Genomic DNA, 18,516 nt, shown 5'->3' with positions numbered 1-18,516 from the left:
TGGAGGCAACGGTGGTTCTCCATAGCACTCACCCCAGCACGACGCTTAGTTCTTTCACGTGCACACGTGTGTGTCCACGAAGATACTCGGACAGCATCTTGCTCTTCAGGTACATCTCCTGCAGTCTGTCCTCCAGGTGCATGACGCACTGCAAAGCCAACCACACTCACGGTGAGCTGGGGACTCAGATCTCTGCCAGTGATTCAAGAGCTGGAATTCCCTCCATCCTTTCAAGTACACAACTGTGATCTCACCTCTGTAAAATATACTTAAGGGGCTGCAAGCCAGTGCAAACCCTACCATTCGGAGGAATAAGTTTTGTCATCAACAGGGACTTACCGTATACTACAGAGAACTCTACCCAGTACTCTGTAATAACCTATATGGGCAAAGAGTCTGCCTGCTATCGCAGGAGACACAAGAGACTCGGCTTTGGTCCCTGGGTCAGGAAGATCTCCTGGAGTGGGAAATGGCACTCCACTTCAGTATTCCAGTTTTCCACTTGCCTGGAAAATTGCATGGACAGAGGAGCCTGGCAGAGTATAGTCCATGGGGCCTCAAAGAGTTGGGCATGACTTAGCACATGTATATGTATAACTGAATGACTTTGCTGCACACCTCAAACTAACACTACATTATAAATCAACTATATTCTAATATAAATTAAAAAATATTAAAGAACAGGTTTTTGTAAAACAAGTCAGTTTACTTTTTCCAATGACTGTTAGGAGCTTCATATATATCTTCTAGTCTTTTTAAAAAAGCTTTTGTTTTACATAGTTGAAATCATTCTATAAGTACAATTATTCTCTGCTTTCAAAAAACTTTCTAATAATCCCTTCCCCATGTTATTAAAAATTCTTTACCAATGCCTTTTTATAAAAAGCATCTCTGTTGTTGTTTTCTATACCTCAGATTATTTTGTTACAATTCATTCCCAGAAGAATGACTGGAACAAGGTTATTCTGAACTTTTCTTGTCTCTCAAGAGTGTACTTTAACTAGGTCTCTAATAACAATAGAGACAGGCAATTATTTTCAGGACATCTCTACCCTTGGAACTGTGTCCAACTTCGTGTTTTAGAGAACAGCAACCATCTGTGCTTTGCACCAGAGGCAAATGCTTCTGCGTTTGGCAGGCAGTCATCAGGCACCTCAGTAAGTCACCTGATGGCTCTGGCAAGGGTCCATCTGACGTGATTCTCTTCTAGACCATTTACGCCTGCTGTCTTCAAGGTAAAAAGATTAACAGATGCACTTGACAATGTTGATCTTGACCATCTGGGCTGATCAGTGATGTAGACAAAGTATGCATTCGAGATGCAATCTTTTCCATCGGCTTAAAACCTTAAGTGCATTGTGTTGTGTGGATGAAACACAACTGGTAAGTGAGTAAGAGTAATAATGAAAGCAAGGGGGAGTTCACCAGCTCTCATGGAAATGTTCCCCCAAGGAAGTGGGGTTCACTGGGGGAAGGCTCTCCTGCTCAGTTTCAGTTCCCTATGGAGTAAATACAAAGTTTTAATAAGAGCATTATAAAATATTAAAAGGAACATCTACAGTATGTTGAATCCTTTATGGTTTAAAATAGTGAATTTACAGCATTTTCATAGTCCCCAGGAAAACTATGTATTGCAGTATGGAAATAAAGAGAATGTTGGTTCATGTGAAATGTCCATGAAACTTGAAATCCAAGCATTTAGAATTTTTTTTTTTTTTTTAACAAAGCTTGATTATGAAATTGAACTATTTGGGGATCTGCTCCTTCCTTTCTGAGATGGATTTCTTCAATTTTAACTTCTGAAATTTTAAATAGCTACTTTCTCTTTCCATATTCAAAGCACCAACAGAAAATTAATTGTATATTTCATTCAAGTGAATTTTAAGGAGAATTTTAAACTGCAGATGAAATTTTCTTTGATCTTGATTTTGTGGTTAAATGTAACATGTCTAAATTAAGTAAAAAAGAACTGTGGTAATTTACTGCCGGGATAACTTAAGATGTCAACTGTAGTGAGAGATATGGATTACAGAATAAAATATAAAAGTAAATATAAAATATAAAATAGTAAAAAAACTGTATAATCAAATACATCTCTCTTTTCTTACAGAAAAGCAAGTTTCAGCCTCTACATCAACATGATGCACGTTGCTACTAGAAGGAAAAGCTGCCTGCAAGTGCAGAACAAGGGTCATGCTGTAAGAAGCCACAGGTGCCTCCTGGGTCACCACTGGGACAGGGGTCCTGCCATTTAAAGCCCAAATAAAGGTTTCAGTGAATAGGTGGTGTCCTTCTTCACAGCCGTGAGCACTGTTTCACATAAGTAGTTATTCTTAACAATTATACCAACAGAAGCTGTCTTATGAGTGTGTATAACATCCAGTGTTACTCCAAGTGCTTTAGGTGAACTGTGCTCAGCTGCTTCAGTCATGTCCAACTCTTTGCAACCCCAAGCACTGTAACCCGCCAGGCTCCTCTGTACATGGGATTCTCCAGGCAAGAATACTGGAGTAGGTTGCCATGCCCTCCTCCACGGGATCTTCCTGACACAGGTATTGAACCTGGGTCTCCTGCATTGCAGGCAGTTTCTTTACCGCTGACCCAGCGGGGAAGTCCCAGAGAATTAGCCCCAGTAATTCACTTAGCCCCAGCTAAGTCAATTAGCTTACTTAATTCCCATAACAGACAGGACAGTTTCTGCTGTTCCCCAGCTTTGACAAGGTACATGGTTAGGAAGCAGAGGAGCCTGGTCTGAAAGCCCACTGACTGTCCACTACTGTCCACTGGCTGCAAGGAGCCTCATCTCACCCTGGGCTTGGCCAGGTACAAAGCACACCTCAGCGAGGCTCTCACGTGCTTGCTGCAAAGGTACCAGTTCACAAAGGAAAAAGCTGAGGTGCCCAAGGAACCAAATAGGCAAAGCCCAGATGTGATCCCCGTGATGTCCCTGTGATGCCACGCTGCCACCTCAGTGTTTCAAAGCCCCCCTCCAAGGACACAGGATTCCTGGCTTTCCAAGGGGTATGGTGCATCTGTAGGTCTGGTCACAAGAACTCAGGGGAATAACCCTTCCTGAGCAATCAGGGAGCTGACCGTAATCCAGCCACCTACTTGCTTGTTACTAGCTCTGCATCTTTTGTGGAGGCCGGAGGCTGGCAGGGAGATGGAGGCTGGCAGGGAGATGCTAGCTGTTTGGTGCGGGGCTGAGTGCAGACAGGGGAGGGAGGGGGAGCTGAGAATGCAGGTGAGCTCATCTCAGGTGCGACCCTCCCAGCTCCTGGAGTTCTTCCCCTCCTGGTACATGCCTTCCTGCTCTGGAAACCTGGCTCCCTCCCTCCTTAAGTGTGGTTTCTCTTCATCTCTCTACATATGTATGCGTACACACACACACACACACACACGGATTTGTTGTGCATATTATTCCAGAGACTCAGGGAGAACTGTTGATCATTTTCTAGGAGTTCAGGGGGTCTGTCTGCTGTCTGTATTTAATATAATGTTATCAAAGTGGTTGCAAAATCCCATTCAAAAAGGAACAACTGATACCATCCTCTACAGCTACGGTGAGTCAACATTTTAAGTATTGACACATACAATATCCTACTTTATCCATAACAACTCTGGGAGGATTGTCCCTGAGCAGATGGAACGACAGTCCCTTCAGAAAGTCGGCTGATTTGGCACCAAACTGATGACGGAAAATCCAATAAGTTTCCCCAAGGAGGGTATTTTAAATTTCCCTGTGTGCTTGACCACTGCCTTCACATTATACCTACTTCTTCATGTAACTTGTTCAAAGAGATGATGTCTCTGTTTCCAGAAGGACTATTGTTACTGAATCCAGCCCATGTGCTGGTTTTGTATCACATGCTCTGTTTCCACTGATGCTAACATCCAATTATACTAAAATCAATACACAGGAACTTGTGACTTTATAACCACAATACCATGGGAAGTGTTTTTATAGTTCATTTCTCTAATGACTGGAGAACACAAACTTACAAAGTCGGCAGGGAGGTGAAGCCTGTAGAGCTGCAGGATGGACTGCAGTAAGCTGGACACCTGACTTGACACCAGGACCTCCTGGCCGAGTTTCATGCCATCCACCGCCTTCCTCTGACTCGTGGCCACCTGGACGCTCCACTTGTCTGTGTCTGCAATGATGCATACGGCCTCGGCGATGGGCTCGTCCAGCACGGGATGCTGCAGGGCAGACACAGGGGGTCAACTCCTCGCCATGCTTCCAGGTGTCTAAAATAGATGGCGGGTGGGAAGCTGCTGTACAGCACAGGGAGCTATAGAGCTCTGTGATGATCTACAGTGGCAGTAGGGAGGCTCAAGAGGGAGGGGGATACATGTATGCCAATGATTGATTCGGCATTGTTGTATGGCAAAAACCAACACAGCATTGTACATCAATTTTTTTCCAATTGAAAAATAAAAAGAAAGTGATGGTGGGAGCCCCAGGAGCCCAGGGCTCCACAGGGACTCAAGAGTGCTGTCACAATGCCATTTAAACATTAACTTGATAAAACTGCAGTCCAACATTATTTTATTCCTACACTCAGAAGGGACCCATAAACATCATCAAGTGCTCACAGGTAAACAAAAAGGCCTGCAATCTTGCTCCAAACCAGGACATGAAAGTCCACTTCCTTCTGGAAGGCTGCACTCTCCTTTATTTTGTGTGTGGTTTGTGGGATCCTAGTTCCCTGAACTGGGATCAAACCTGTGCCCTTGCTGTGGAAGCGTGGAGTCTTAACCACTGGACTGCCAGGGAAGCCTCTGCTCACTCCCTTTACAATGGAGACTGTCAGAATACGGTGTAGGAGTCTACTGCCATTTTTCCCATCACGAGGTTTGGAAGGGTGACTTAATATTCCCCGAAAAGTATAGCTTTATTCACGAGTGATATTTACGCAGGAACCACGTGCTACATACATAAATCACCTCCAACAGCCACCTAGACAGACGGGACCAGGGAGCTGTGTTATTGAGACCAGGCCAAAAGGTACAAGTGTGGCCACTGATGAACGTACTTAAGACTTAACACTAGGGCTTCCCTGATGGTCCAGTGGTTAATAATCTGCCTTCCAATGCAGCGGACGCTGGATCGATCCCTAGTCTGGGAAGATCCCGTATGCCATGGGGCAACTGAGTCAGGTGCCACAACTATTAACTCCCCCACCCTGGAGACTGTGCCCACAACATGAGAAGCCACCGCAGTGAGATGCTCGCCTGCCACGGTTAGAGAGCAGCCCCACTCACTGCAAGCAGAGGAAGCCCACACACGTGGAGGACCCAGCACAGCCAAAATAAACAGATAAACAAATAAATGAAAGTTTTTTTTAAAAAAAGACAGCACTATTATTGGGGAGGCTATTGATGGAAACTCAAGATGTTTGCTGCCATACTCTACATTTAACAGGTGATCTGGTTCCTTCGTTTTGAGGCTTTTTTGATTCAATCTCTGTATTCTTTCTTATAGATCGGGAAGAAGTGACTGATGGGCTGAATGAGAACTTTGTTGGGAGCAACATTTATTCCTGTCCTATATCCAGGAGGGCAACCTTCATGGTTTACAATATTTCCCCATTGAAAAGAACAGCAAATCAGGCAAAATCTAGTGGCCCACATTTATTCAAGTGTATGTTTAAATAATCTTAAACATGAAGAACGAAGAATGTGACAGAACAGATCCTTGAATTAATGGAGCCCAGTTTCCCAAGGACGGCTCTCATTTCTTAGACTTTTTAACCAAAGAGTTGAAATGCCCACACACACATAATGACCACAAATTCCCACTCTCACCCACAGGGTCTTGTGACGCCTCACTCCTACCCTTGTACACATTCTCCAGAACAGAAAGTACAGACATGGCTGCCACAAGTTCCTTCTACAAGTTCCGGCAAGTTCTTGCTCAATCCCTGTGTCACGATCCACAGCAAGAGGACAATGACTTGGTCCTTATGATCAAAGCAAATGAAAATTTGGAAATTTAAAAGATTTGCATTTGGAGTTCAAGTTCCTTCAATGCTTTGCCTTTATCAGAAATTCACAGTGTGCTGGGTATTTCCCAGAAAAGATCTGTATGAATCTATACGAAGACCTTTCCTTCACGGGACTTCCATTATGAAAGTGTATGTGCTGTGTGTGTATATGAGGTATATGTACTTAGTCACTCAGTTGTGTCTGACTCTTTTGTGACTCCATGGACTCTAGCCTGCCAGGCTCCTCTGTCCATGGGATTCTCCAGGCAAGAACACTGGAGTGGGTTGCCATTTCCTACTCTAGGGGATCTTCCTGACTCAAGGATCAAACCCATGTCTCCTGCGTCTCCTGCACTGGCAGGCAGATTCTTTACCACTGTGCCACCTGGGAAGCCCCTAAAAAAAAAAATATATATATATATATAAAAAATCATTAAAGTCCATATGCCCATGTACACACAGTGAGAGGAAGGCATGCCAATCTCCTCTCCCTGGATTTCAGTCACCTTCCTCTATCAAGGTGCGGGAACAGGATCCAAGCCAGGTCATTCAAGGGCTCCTTCTCCGAGACCTCCCTGTGAGTAGGGGGCCAGGAGGCTGGGACAGTTGGTATAAAAGTCTAGCTTTAGTTGGATGAACTATTTGTAGTGGATAATTTGGGCCCTAGTTTCCAACTCACTCAGTTTCCTAAGTAGCTTCCCACCCCTCGTGGCAGGGAAGGGAGCAGTATATTGATCCAAGGAAAGCAGACAGACCGCAGATTACGCGGTACCACGCACACCACCGACAACCGCACATAGCTCCACCTCCAGAAGTGAGCCACCGGCAGGAGGGCGGCAAGGCTCACTGGGGACGTGATGGATAGAAGGCTGTCTGGGTACCAGTGACCCCAGGAGGCTGCAGACCTGGGGGTGGAAACAGCAGAGGAGCAACAGAGGAGACGGCACAATTACGTGAGAGAAAATGTGAGCACGAGCCGTTTCTAAATCACCACTGGAAACCTGGGGACAGACTAAAGAGAGCTGCGTCCGAAGGTTGGGACAATGCACAGGGAGCCCAGAGCCCACTCCCTGAAGGAGGGGCTGACTCCTCTCTCCTGGACTCTCAGCCCCAAGTGCAGGACCAGCTCCTTGAGAAAGGACAGACTTCAGACAGACCAGGTCGAGCCCAGCAGTCACAGGGAAGGCAAGCACCCGTGATCCCATGCACAGCACTGAGTGTCACGTGTGTGGGATCCAGGGAAGAAGAACCACGGAATGCTGTCAGGACAGCACCTTAAAGAAAGAAGTGTATAGGGAACGATATTCAATAACCTGTGACAAACCAGAATGGAAAAGAACATGAGAAAGAATACACATATGTATGACTGAGTCACTTTATTATACAGCAGAAATGAACACAGCACTGTAAATCAACTGTACTTCAATAAAATTTTAAAAAAGAATTATACATTCTCAGACTACTACATATTTAACATGTAATTTCCTAAATGGGCTTCCCTGCTGGCTCAGATGGTAAAGAATCTACCTGCAATGCAGGAGATCCAGGTTCAATCCCTAATTCAGGAAGATCCCCGGGTCAGGAAGTTCTCCTGGAGAGGTGAACGGCTACCCACTCCAGCATTCTTGCCTGGAAAATGCCACGGACAGTAGAGTCTGGTGAGCCACAGTCCATGGGGGTCACAAAAAGTCAGGCGTCACCGAGCAATTAACACTTTGACTTTCCCTAAATACATCCACAGGTCACCATAACTGTCTCCATCTAACTATGCCATTTAGTAGTTATTCATTTATTGAAGACCAAATACTTTTTTTTAAAGGAAGATGGAAATAGAAGGAAATGTAAATATTCAAGAAAAAGAATACTGGAGAGAGATAAAAAAATGTCATCTGCAACCATTTCAAGTTATCATCTAAGGACCACCAGGGCAACTGACAGCCCAGTCCTGATCTGGTCTAAACTTCTCTAAGGTCAGAGCATTGAAGCACATGTTCTGATGATTCTGGAGATTTCTGACATGTATCTTTCCAAAGGAAACACAGCCCACTAAACAGTAACGTTTATGGGCAGTAATGGGCAGTGTAAATGTTTTACGGTTTGGTTTATTAGTTGGTCACTAAGCTTGTAGAATTTAAAGAACTCTGAGATCCAGAAGACCCGCCTGGATAATCACAGGAACTCTCACCCACACACGCCTCTGCCCTGCCTGGTATTCAACAGAAAACTCCTCTTCGCAATGGCTCTACTTATGGCATATGTAGAACCACCATAAACGAAGGGAAAACTGAATTACATGACACTTCTTTATTACTTTTACTTATGAGCCGTAACTTATTAAATATAGAAGTAACTAATAGTAAAATCTGTCAGGCAGGTTTCTTTAGTTTTATCAGGTCCGCATACAACCCAAGGTACACATAAATACACTTACCAGTAACGAATGCACGGAGCATGCTTTTGAGAAATTAAGCACTTTGACAAACGTTGTAAACCATTAGACTGAATGGTTCAAACACCTCCCATGAGCCTGACCTCTCGAACTCCCTCCCTCAGGTCTGGATATTTCATCAAGGAGCCGAGACTCTGAAGCCAGGCAGGGTTGGGCCTGACTGTCACTTCATTACTTACTGGCTGTGGGGCCTTAGCGACCCCATTCTCTGGGGCTTCCATCTCTACATCTGCAGAGTGTGTTGCTGTTCAGTCACTAAGTTGTGTCTGACTCTTTGCTACCACATGGATTGTAGCCCAGCAGGCTCCTCTGTCCATGGGATTTCCCAGGAAGAATACTGGAGCAGGTTGCCGTTTCCTTCTCCAGGGGATCTTCATGACCCAGGAATCAAACTTGTATCTCTTGCATTAGCAGGAGGATTATTTACGGATGAACCACCATGCAGTGTGTGACGGTACTTAATTCAGGGTTTCTGTGACAAAATGTGCATGAGACTCATAGTGTAGTGCCTCCCACTCATCAGGTGCATCCCCTTGCTTCCCTACATCCTACATCACCCCTTCATGTAACCACATCCCCAAACCCTCTCTGACTCAGAAACCTACCCTAGCATGGGCCCCTCCCCCAATGCTTATGGGTCAAACTGTCTCTGCATCCCTGCAGCTTCCCTCCGGCTCACCTCCACCTGCACACATTCCCCTCCAGGCTTTCTCAGGAGAACCTCCTTCTCCAGGCAGAGAGGAAGCCCGTCTCTCACTCAGGCTGGGGCGCTCCCTTCTAAACATTCCAGTTCTTCAGGGGCCTGGCCTGGCCCCATCTCCCCTCTGCCCCACAATGAGACTCCCCACGTCCACTGTCTGGCATGGAATCACACTGTCCTAACTCTCTCTTGATTGCACATCTGTTTGTCTACTCAGTGATTCCGTAAATAACTCAAGGAGAGAAATTACGTTTTCTTCCGTAGTCTCAGAAATGAACATAACAAAATGCAAGGCATGAGCTAAATACCTAATACATGCTGGCTCTGTTGAACAATTCTCTATTCAGATTTCTTTATTTCTAGATTGGATCCAGTTCTTATTAAGTCATCCACACAACTATTAACATATTTCTTTTCCATGTACAGCTATTTATACCACTAACATTTTATGTAGTGACCTCTTTATTAAAATTTTTTTTTGAAAAATAGTTGATTTACAGTGCTGTGTTAGTTTCAAATGTAAAGTGATTCAGTTATACATATATACGAAAACATATCTTTTTTTTTTTTTTAACATATCCTCCCGTTACAGATTATTGCAAGATATTGACTCTGGTTCCCTGTGTTATACAGTATAGCTCCTTGTTCCGTATCTATTTTATCTATATGCAGTAGTGTGTATATTTTAATCCTCAACTCCTAATCTATCCCTTCCCCCTCTGCCCTTTGGTAACCACAAGTTTATTTTCTATGTCTGTGAGTCTGTTTCTGTTTTGTAAATAAGTTCATTTGTATCATTTTTTGTATTTCACATATAATCAATACCACATATTTGTCTTTTTCTGTCTGACTTGCTTCATTTAGTATGATAGTCCCTGGGTCCATCCACGCTACTGCAAATGACATTATTTTATTCTTTCATGGCAGAGTAGTATTCCATTGTCTATTTATGCACCACATCTTCTTTATCTGTCAGTGGACATTGAGGTTGCTTCCGTGTCTTGGCTATTGTGAAAGTGCTGCAATGAACATTAAGGTACATGTATCCTTTTGGACCATGTTTTTCTCTGGACATATGCCCAAGAATGGGATTATGGGGTCATATGGTAGTTCTATTTTTAGTTTTTTAAGGAGCCTCCATACTGTTCTCCACAGTGGCTATATCAGTCTACATTCCCACCTACAGTGTAAGAGGTTCCCTTTTCTCCACACCATCTTCAGCATTTATTGTTTATACATTTTTGAAGATGGCCATTCTAACTGGTGTAAGGTGACACATCATTGTAGTTTTGACTTTCATTTCTCTAATAATTAGTGATGCTAAGCATCCATAGTTCTTCAGGCCCTCTCTACCAGATCTAATCCCTTGAATTTATTTATCACCTTCACTGTAAAATCATAAAGGATTTGATTTAGGTCATATCTGAATGACCTAGTGGTTTTCCCTACTTTCTCCAATTTAAGCATGAATTATACAATAAGGAGCTCATGATCTGAGCCACAGTCAGCTCCAGGTCTTGTTTTTGCTGACTGTACACAGCTTCACCATCTTCAGCTGTAAAGAATATAATCAATCTGATTTCAGTTTTGACCATCTGGTAATGTCCATGTGTACAATCATCTCTTGGATTGCTGGAAAAGGGTGTTTGCTATGACCAGTGTGTTCTCTTGACAAGACTCTGTCAGTCTTTGTCCTTACAACATTTCAATAGGCCTTGGGTTAGTCACAGAGAAAAAGCAGATAATCAATGCTCTGAGGCTCACATTCTCAGCATCTGCTCTTGGTTAAATGTCGTCAGATCCTGTTTTTAATTCTCCTATCTCTCTAGGGGCCAAGGCCCACCTACATAACCACAACCCCTCACATCTTTGGCACTGAGGATTTAAGTAAGTCCACCCACTTCTGGATGGCTGAGGGCACATAGAAGGATGCAGATACATGTGGCTGCCTGACCAGTTTTTTTTCTCTTTTTAAGCCTTCAGTCTGGGGCCTCCCTGGTAGCTAGGACTTTGCCTTCCAATCCAGGGGCGGGGAGGGGGTGCCCATGGTGGGGTCGTGGGGGTTCAATCTTAGTTGGGGAGCTAAGATACCACATGCCTTGCAGGCAAAAAATGAAAACATAAATCAAAAGTAACACTGTAACAAATTCAATAAATACCTTAAAAATGGCCCATACCCCCCAAAAAACAACAACCCACCTTTAGTCTCACATTCATGCAGAGAACAGAATCCTATCACCACTCACCATTCTCAAACACCTCTTCCAGTCTATAATATCATCTGGAATACCGAAAGCTAAATGCTCGGCACCCAGGCTTTACCGCCGGCAGTTTACAGTGACAGACAGAAGCTCCTATGGCAGTCAAGCTGGCTCCGCCTGCAGTTAGTCTGCAGCCCCTGGGGGAGGTCCTTGTGCCCTGCCTGGAGCCCTCATTCCAGCTCTGCTTATCCTCACTGCAGATGTCACCTCCTCCAGGAAGCCATCCATGCCTTCTTTGCCTCCCATCCTGACAGTGGCCTCTATTTTCACTGTTTATGTCTTTAGTCACATGCTGGATTTCGGTTTCCTGAAGGACAGAGCCATCCTCTCTGGCCAGTGACAAGTTTCCTTTTTCTTTGATGACCTGAAGCTCAGCGTGGATGTGTTCCTGTCAGTGGGCTCATCTAATCTGAAAGATAGCAGCCATTCTTCCTTCAAATACTGTTTCTCTGTCCTGCCTCCTGTATACACCATAAAACCGTCTCGCTCAAGCCACCACGTCTCTTACTGGCTCTTTTCACATTTTTTTCATGTCCTTTTGTCTCAGAGTTACAGTCACAGGGGCAGGTCTGTATCTCGTCACTGTTTCACAAACTCTAATCCCTTCTGGCTGCATTTAATCTGTTCTGCTCATTAGACTACCCCCCTGAGTTTTAATTTCCATGACTGCATTTTTCCATTTTAGCAGCTCCCTTTAGTTCTTTTACAAATCTAAATAGCTGGGTATCATATCAGACCATCTTTTTAAGGGTTTCAATTCCTTCCTTTTATCACCATCACCATTTTAAACGTAGTTACTCAGCAGCTACTCTGGGCTGTGGGAGGAGGGCTAACGCCCCTGCCCATTCGGCTTAAGCCCCCTCGTCCTGACCGCAAGACTATCATGTTGCTGTTGTTCTGTTTTATGTGCTGTATGTGTCTCTTGGAAACAGGCACCATGTCGTCTCTAAAGGCTTCTAGAGTTGTGATAAAGTAGAGAAACAGAGAGAATCAACCATTCTGGACCTTGGGCACTGCTGAGGGGTCCTGGGAGGCAGGGGCTCGGGGAAGCCTCAGCCTTGAGCATACAGGGCACAGCTTCAGGGATGCCTTAAACTTTAGGCCAGTCACTTGCTGAGGAAGCAAACAGTTTAAAGTCGAGGAGAGATGCTCGAGGTCAAAAGGGATCATCAGAACAAAGTTATGGGAGGATGTGCATGATGCTAAGACAAAATGTAAGAAGGCTGGTAGCTTTTTCTGCAGAGAATGGCTTAGATGTCCAAATACTTTGCACAGTCCAAATACTTTGATGAAAAAACTGGGGAAAACATCAAAATTAGCCACGTGTCTAATATTTACAAAATGCAAGAGAAATGATGCCTTTGAGAGCTTTTTATTCTCTTTTAGGTAAAGAAAAAGAACACAAAGGGCTTCAGGCATCACATCTAAGCACAGTAGTCTTCGTCTTTATATCTTAAATGCTGCTGCTAAGTCATTTCAGTCGTGTCCGACTCTGTGTGACCCCATAGACAGCAGCCTGCCAGACTCTGCCGTCCCTGGGATTCTCCAGGCAAGAACACTGGAGTGGGTTGCCATTTCCTTCTCCAATGCATGAGAGTAAAAAGTGAAAATGAAGTCGCTCAGTCGTTTCTGACTCTTCTCGACCCCATGGACTGCAGCCCACCAGGCTCCTCCGTCCATGGGACTTTCCAAGCAAGAGTACTGGAGTGGGGTGCCATTGCCTTCTCCAAAATGCAGAGTCTATCTCTTTTCTCTGCTTTAGGAGGGTCACAGTCTAGAGCACAGGGTCCCCTGAAGGAACACACTCTTCTCTAACCAGTGCAGGGGACCACACTGTGTTGCTTGTCCCTGGACTGGGTGCTGGACTGGCAGGACTGAAGCCCCCTTCCTGCTTGGGCACTGCAAGCCTGGCAGGAGAAGACGCTGCAGGCTGAAGCACATGGCCTGTGCAAAGGGACTGGAATGGTTTCAGAGAAGGCGCAACGTCAGGATGAGGTCTGCAAATGGCACAGAAATTGGTTCCATGGTGCCTGAGACAGAGGGAACACAGCAATCGGCCAGGAGGTGGGAGAGAGGAGGGGAGTTAAAGGCTGGTCGACAGTGTGACCACGTGTGTGCGTGTGTGAAGGACATATGAGGGGCGATCCCAGCCAAGGAGACTAGAATTCACTCTCTAAAGAAATGGGTGCCTATGAGGGCAGAAGAGTGACCAATCAAATCCCTATTTGAGAAGGAGCCCTCCATGGCTATGTGTAAAGTGGCTGCATCCAGGTAATGGCTGCAGGTGGAGGGGCGCTGAGGAGGGGAGGGGGTCACCAAGATTTCAGACTGGAGTTGGCGATACCCAGATACCAGTAGTTTTTTCAAGTATTTTTAAAAATCACCATGTGCAGTAAGAAATACGTTTGAATGTCATAACCCAGTGTGCATATTTATACATGTGCATTTATACAGACATGTGTGTACATGTACACACACACACACACACCCCTCAACAGTGAGTTGGGGCTGAAGGTCCATGGCCCCACCATGCTCACCACCCTACCCAGGAAAGGAGGCGACCAGAGCTGTTCTGTCTCAAACAGCGGATGTGTTCTGCATGGCTGTTTCCTCTACAACACCATTGACTGAAGGTGGCTGCTGATCCGGGCCACCTCAGTGTTGTATTTGTTACTAAGGCAATGCTTTATCGGTCCCTGTGACTCATGGCTCTTTCTTAACCTCCTTGGCTGATGGTGTGGCATGGGCTCCGTTAGGTATTCAAGGCTCACAGCACAGCCAAGCCATTAGCAAAGCTCCTTATCTGCACTACTGATTTCTGGAGTCAACCTGTTGCTACTCTTAAAGAGGTTGCCATATCCAACTTTTCCTCGTTTTAGAGAGTGTTCTGAAGATGCCTGAAGCCCTAGCGTAGAGTTTTTCTTAAAAGAAACAACATGTGATGCTAATTTTGGTCTCGATGACCTGACCCTGCAGAGCTTTAAGTGGCTTGGCCTGCTCCTTGGACCGTCATGGCAGAGGGAACTCAGCAGCCGTTAACACTGAATGAATGGGTACTGCTGCTGTTCATGAGCCAGAGCGTGAGCATCCTGGAAAACTAATTTACAAAGCATGTTCACGGTGTCATTTTAACAGCTACTGTTTAATGGATGTTCAGTAATGTGTGGGGCGCTGTGCTCAACAACAGACACGCATCATCTCATGGTCTTCAATCAGACCTACAAGTGCTATCATTTTCTAGAACATGAAAAAGATGCTTGGAAGATGAGAGAAACCTGCCCAAGGCCACACAGCCACAAGGAGTAAGCCATGAGTCAAACGCAGGTACGTCTGCCTTTAGAAGCTGCATTCTTAACTGCTGGGTTACATTTTTTCTATTCCTCTAAATATGTTTCTCTGAGGCCTAGCAAAGCCAACAGATTTACCTGATGACCATCGAACAAGCAGTAACACCACAGCATAGGGTCAAGTCAGCCTCCTCCACCACCTCCATTCCCTGCAACTTCATAGCTGTCCCGGCCCAGTACCCAGAACCCATGGGTCAGCAGTCCCCACAGGTGGACAAGACACAGGTGAAAAGAAGGAGAGAGAAAAAGCTCCTTGAGAGTCATGGGTGCAGAGTGAAGCTGGCTCTCCCACTTCACCCTTCAAAGTCAAAAGGAAAACAGAAGAAAGAATTCACATTTAGATGCAGCAGGAAAAACATGAAACTAAGTATGACCTCAGCCTAACTCAAGGCAGCTGTATAATCTACGCATTAGGAGGCAGAGAAACAGTTCAAACGCTGGAACAGAGGTAGGAGGTGGATTAAATAAGAACACATGTTAAAATGTTTAAAGGCCATTAGAATCTTACCATGTGGAAGCCGGTAACAAAAATGGACATGAATGAAATAAAGTTAACACTTCTTTCTTTCATAAGAGTCTAGGATAAGGAAATGCACAAAAAGAAATTCTTAGTACTGGGAGCTCCAGACGCAGTACCTCAGTGAGAGAAGAAACTCCACAACCCAGTCCATTGAGGTTACAGAAGTGCGTATTTACATAAGACAGATTTCAAAATCCTGTCACGCGCAGGCCTCGAAAACGGATCAATAATGTAAATCAACTTCTCTTAAAAAGTTAAAAATCCTTCTCTGTAAACAACTATGAATCTCAAAGCTGGATGAAGTGTGGCATGAATACTAGGAATTATTAAAATTCAAAAACCAGGTTCTTGAAAGTAAATTATGAGAGAGCAATTTATCCCGAGCTCTTCCTCCTCAACAAGCCAGTATTTCAGTCCTAACTCGGCTCCTGTTCTTGGATCTTTGCTTTTTTCTCTGGCAACACACTCAAGAATTTAAATAATTACTAGGCTTTGTGGAGCAGTCATTCAATATAATGTTCCGCCTCCTAAACCTCCTAATTTATTTTCCAACAAATATTTGTCAATGGCAGTTGAAAGTAGCCTGTTTTTATTTAAACACTGCCATGGAGCAGGATCCCAGTCTGAGAAGTTTAAATGGAACACTTACTTCAAAAGCAAAATTCATTACGATGAATGTCCCAAGTGAAATTAGAACTCCACTAATGCTGATTGGATACATTCTTCTGAAGATATTTTTATGACCCTTGCAATTCCCTATTAACACCCACGCGGGCTGCATGGGAGATGTTCCCACCACTCAACACAATGTAGGTTATTAGACTTAATAACTTTCCATCTCTCACACTGACTGCATAGTCTGCAGAGACGAGAACAGCTGCAGTGTGAAAATACTACCTTTGAAAGGAAGAGAAAATGGGACGTGACAGGTCTTTAAGAGCATAAGCAGAGGAAACATGGTTTTGTTTCTTTGAATGTAAGAATTATAGCCCTAGATGGTCACCATGGAAACCCAATACACAAAACATCTGAATGTGTCAGCCTATGGAAAATGTACAAAATGTCATGAATGGTTCTGCAGATAATAAGTTCAGGGAGGACAATCAGTCTGTAGATGAGTCCTCATAGTGGTGGTCAGCAGGTCTGGGGCATTCGGATGATAACTTGCTGGAGGATGGGTGGGTGAGAATAGCCCTGTGGGTTTACATGTGATCTCCTGGCACACCTGTCAGAGCAGAACCCAGGCTCCATGGAAGAAGGGTCCAGTGAGCAGCACCAGTGTTCTTACAGATCAAACCGACACGGGCAAATGAAAAACCCCTCAGTGCTGCATACATGATTATAAACACATGGTGCTGCAAAAAGAGGGCCTTACGCTCCTGGTGGCCACTAAAGTACGGCCAGTGGCTCAGATGACCTAGAAAGAGCGCTGCCCAAGGAGGGCATCTCCTTTCTCCGAGGTCACTGACGTGCGGGCCTCTGAGACGACAGGCAAGGACAATGCTCCTGAGGACTATGCAGACAGAGAACGACAGTACTGCCTCCTTCCAGGGCTGGCCTGGAGCAGGTGGTGGCCAAGCACAAAGCAGGGTGGGTCAGGAACCTGGTGCCAGTCCCTGCACGGGGCGGGCCCCCAGCCTCAGGTCCCTCCCCAAACCTCCTCCTTCCCTGTTCAGGGGGGTGAGTGCAGCTGCTTCACCATCAAACTTTTCTTCCCATTTCACACAAATACCTCCAGCCTGCTTGGCCTGTGCCTGATGGAAGTCTGGTCTTCACAGAGGAGAGGCTCAAGGCCAAAGACTGCATGCACTGCCTTCTGTTCTACCTCTTGAAAAGTACTTGTTGGGCGAAGAGAAAGTAACCAGCTAAATTCCAATTTTCCTGATGCAAAGAGGACTCTTCCTACTGCCCAAGATAAAATATGCTTCCAATACAAAACAGCTATTTTTTTGCACGTCTGCCCAATAGCGGCTCAGTTAAAAACAGGTCTGTCAGACTGACATGGTTTCCGCCACTGCTTAGTTCCTGTCACGCTGCAGATAGTGGAGAAGCGCTAAGAGGCAGCCACGAGGCAATTTTCCATAAGATGTGTTAATCTTTATACAGTCATCCTCAAACAGCCATCAAAGTGAACTTAATGACAAACCAGTTAAAATAGATTACTTTTAGGAACTTGTAAGGATCAGCCAAAAAGCAAAATGCATGTGACATCTCTTTGGTCCTTCCTGGGATGCATATAATTGTCACCATCTGTGCTGACTGTTCTGTCTGCCCGGCCTGCCCCGCCTGCCTCCAGATTCACCCTGTGCCCTTCCCTGTCCTGTGCAGAGGTGAGCTCTGCAGACCGCAGGCCTGGATCTGCATCAGCTATGACCTCCTCACTCTGAGGCTTCTAGCTGGGCTTAGCCCAAAGGAGGCCCTGTAGGAGCTCAGCGGCTGGAGGAGTGAGAGGTCGGGGGTCCCCCCACCCCATCGTGCTCCGACAACCAGGCAGACCCTCTTCTTTTCCCCACTGCTGTGTCCTGTGGTGCTCACAGCCTCCAGCTCCACACGTCCCCAGATGCCTCAGCAGCCTCACTGGTTCCTGTAACCCTGGCAGCATCTGTAGCAACAATCCCATGACTATACCTGTGACTGCCCACGTCGCCTGGCTGCCCCTCCTTCACCCCCTGGTCAGCAGCCTGAAGCTCCCAGCTGGGATCACTCACCTGGACCGTGTGAACCAGGTCGGCTGCTAGGCACTGCTTCAGCTTCTCGTCGCTGCTGGTCCCGTGAAGCACCAAGTCTGGCATGTACGTGGGGCAGTATCCTGCCAGGAGGGAGCGGCCGAAGTTTCTCACATTGGGGTTGCTGATGCTCTGAGACCTAAAACAAGACCAGCCATCAGCACGCACAATGCACACATGCTCCCTTTTTGCACTGCAGTGGGAACAAAGCCCCAGGGACAGAGGTGAGAGAAACAGATCCAGGGACGGCCACATAAGGAGTCCTCTGGGAAGCAGGTCACTGGCGCGGGAAGGGAAGGGAGTTAAACGGAAAAGGAAATTTCCTAAAGAGGAAGAGCAGGAAAAATCAGATATTCTGGTGGCTGGTTGTGAGTCTGTTCTTGTGCCTCACAGACCTCATCCTCCAGGCACTGGGTCGGGAGAGAAGAAAAACTCCATGTGTGTGTGTGGGGTGCGGGGGGCGGGGGGGAGGGGGGCGGTGTCATTGGCAAAGTCTGGATCCAGGAACTCACACACCTGCATA

General features: G+C 45.6%; 2 protein-coding genes across 7 annotated transcripts in view; one reads left to right on the top strand and one right to left on the bottom strand.

Annotated features, from left to right (window-relative positions):
* C17H4orf45 (chromosome 17 C4orf45 homolog) overlaps nt 1–2,275 on the top strand; it is a 134,096-nt gene extending 131,821 nt beyond the window's left edge. The window contains exon 5 of the mRNA XM_027567248.1: nt 2,111–2,275. Coding sequence (XP_027423049.1) covers nt 2,111–2,158 — 48 coding nt within the window. The 3' untranslated portion in view covers nt 2,159–2,275. The remainder of the gene's footprint in view (nt 1–2,110) is intronic.
* The window catches only part of FNIP2 (folliculin interacting protein 2), a 126,396-nt gene that overhangs the window by 5,342 nt on the left and 102,538 nt on the right, over nt 1–18,516 (bottom strand). For all 6 annotated transcript variants that reach the window (XM_027567242.1, XM_027567244.1, XM_027567245.1 and 3 more), the window contains 3 exons: nt 17,976–18,132; nt 4,003–4,203; nt 33–148 (listed from right to left, as the gene is read on the bottom strand). In XM_027567242.1, coding sequence (XP_027423043.1) covers nt 33–148; nt 4,003–4,203; nt 17,976–18,132 — 474 coding nt within the window. The remainder of the gene's footprint in view (nt 1–32; nt 149–4,002; nt 4,204–17,975; nt 18,133–18,516) is intronic.

The sequence above is a fragment of the Bos indicus x Bos taurus genome, chromosome 17, assembly GCF_003369695.1.
Source record: "Bos indicus x Bos taurus breed Angus x Brahman F1 hybrid chromosome 17, Bos_hybrid_MaternalHap_v2.0, whole genome shotgun sequence".
Taxonomy (NCBI): domain Eukaryota; kingdom Metazoa; phylum Chordata; class Mammalia; order Artiodactyla; family Bovidae; genus Bos; species Bos indicus x Bos taurus.
The sequence above is the reverse complement of the archived record's forward strand: the minus strand, read 5'-3'. Positions and strand labels throughout refer to the sequence as shown.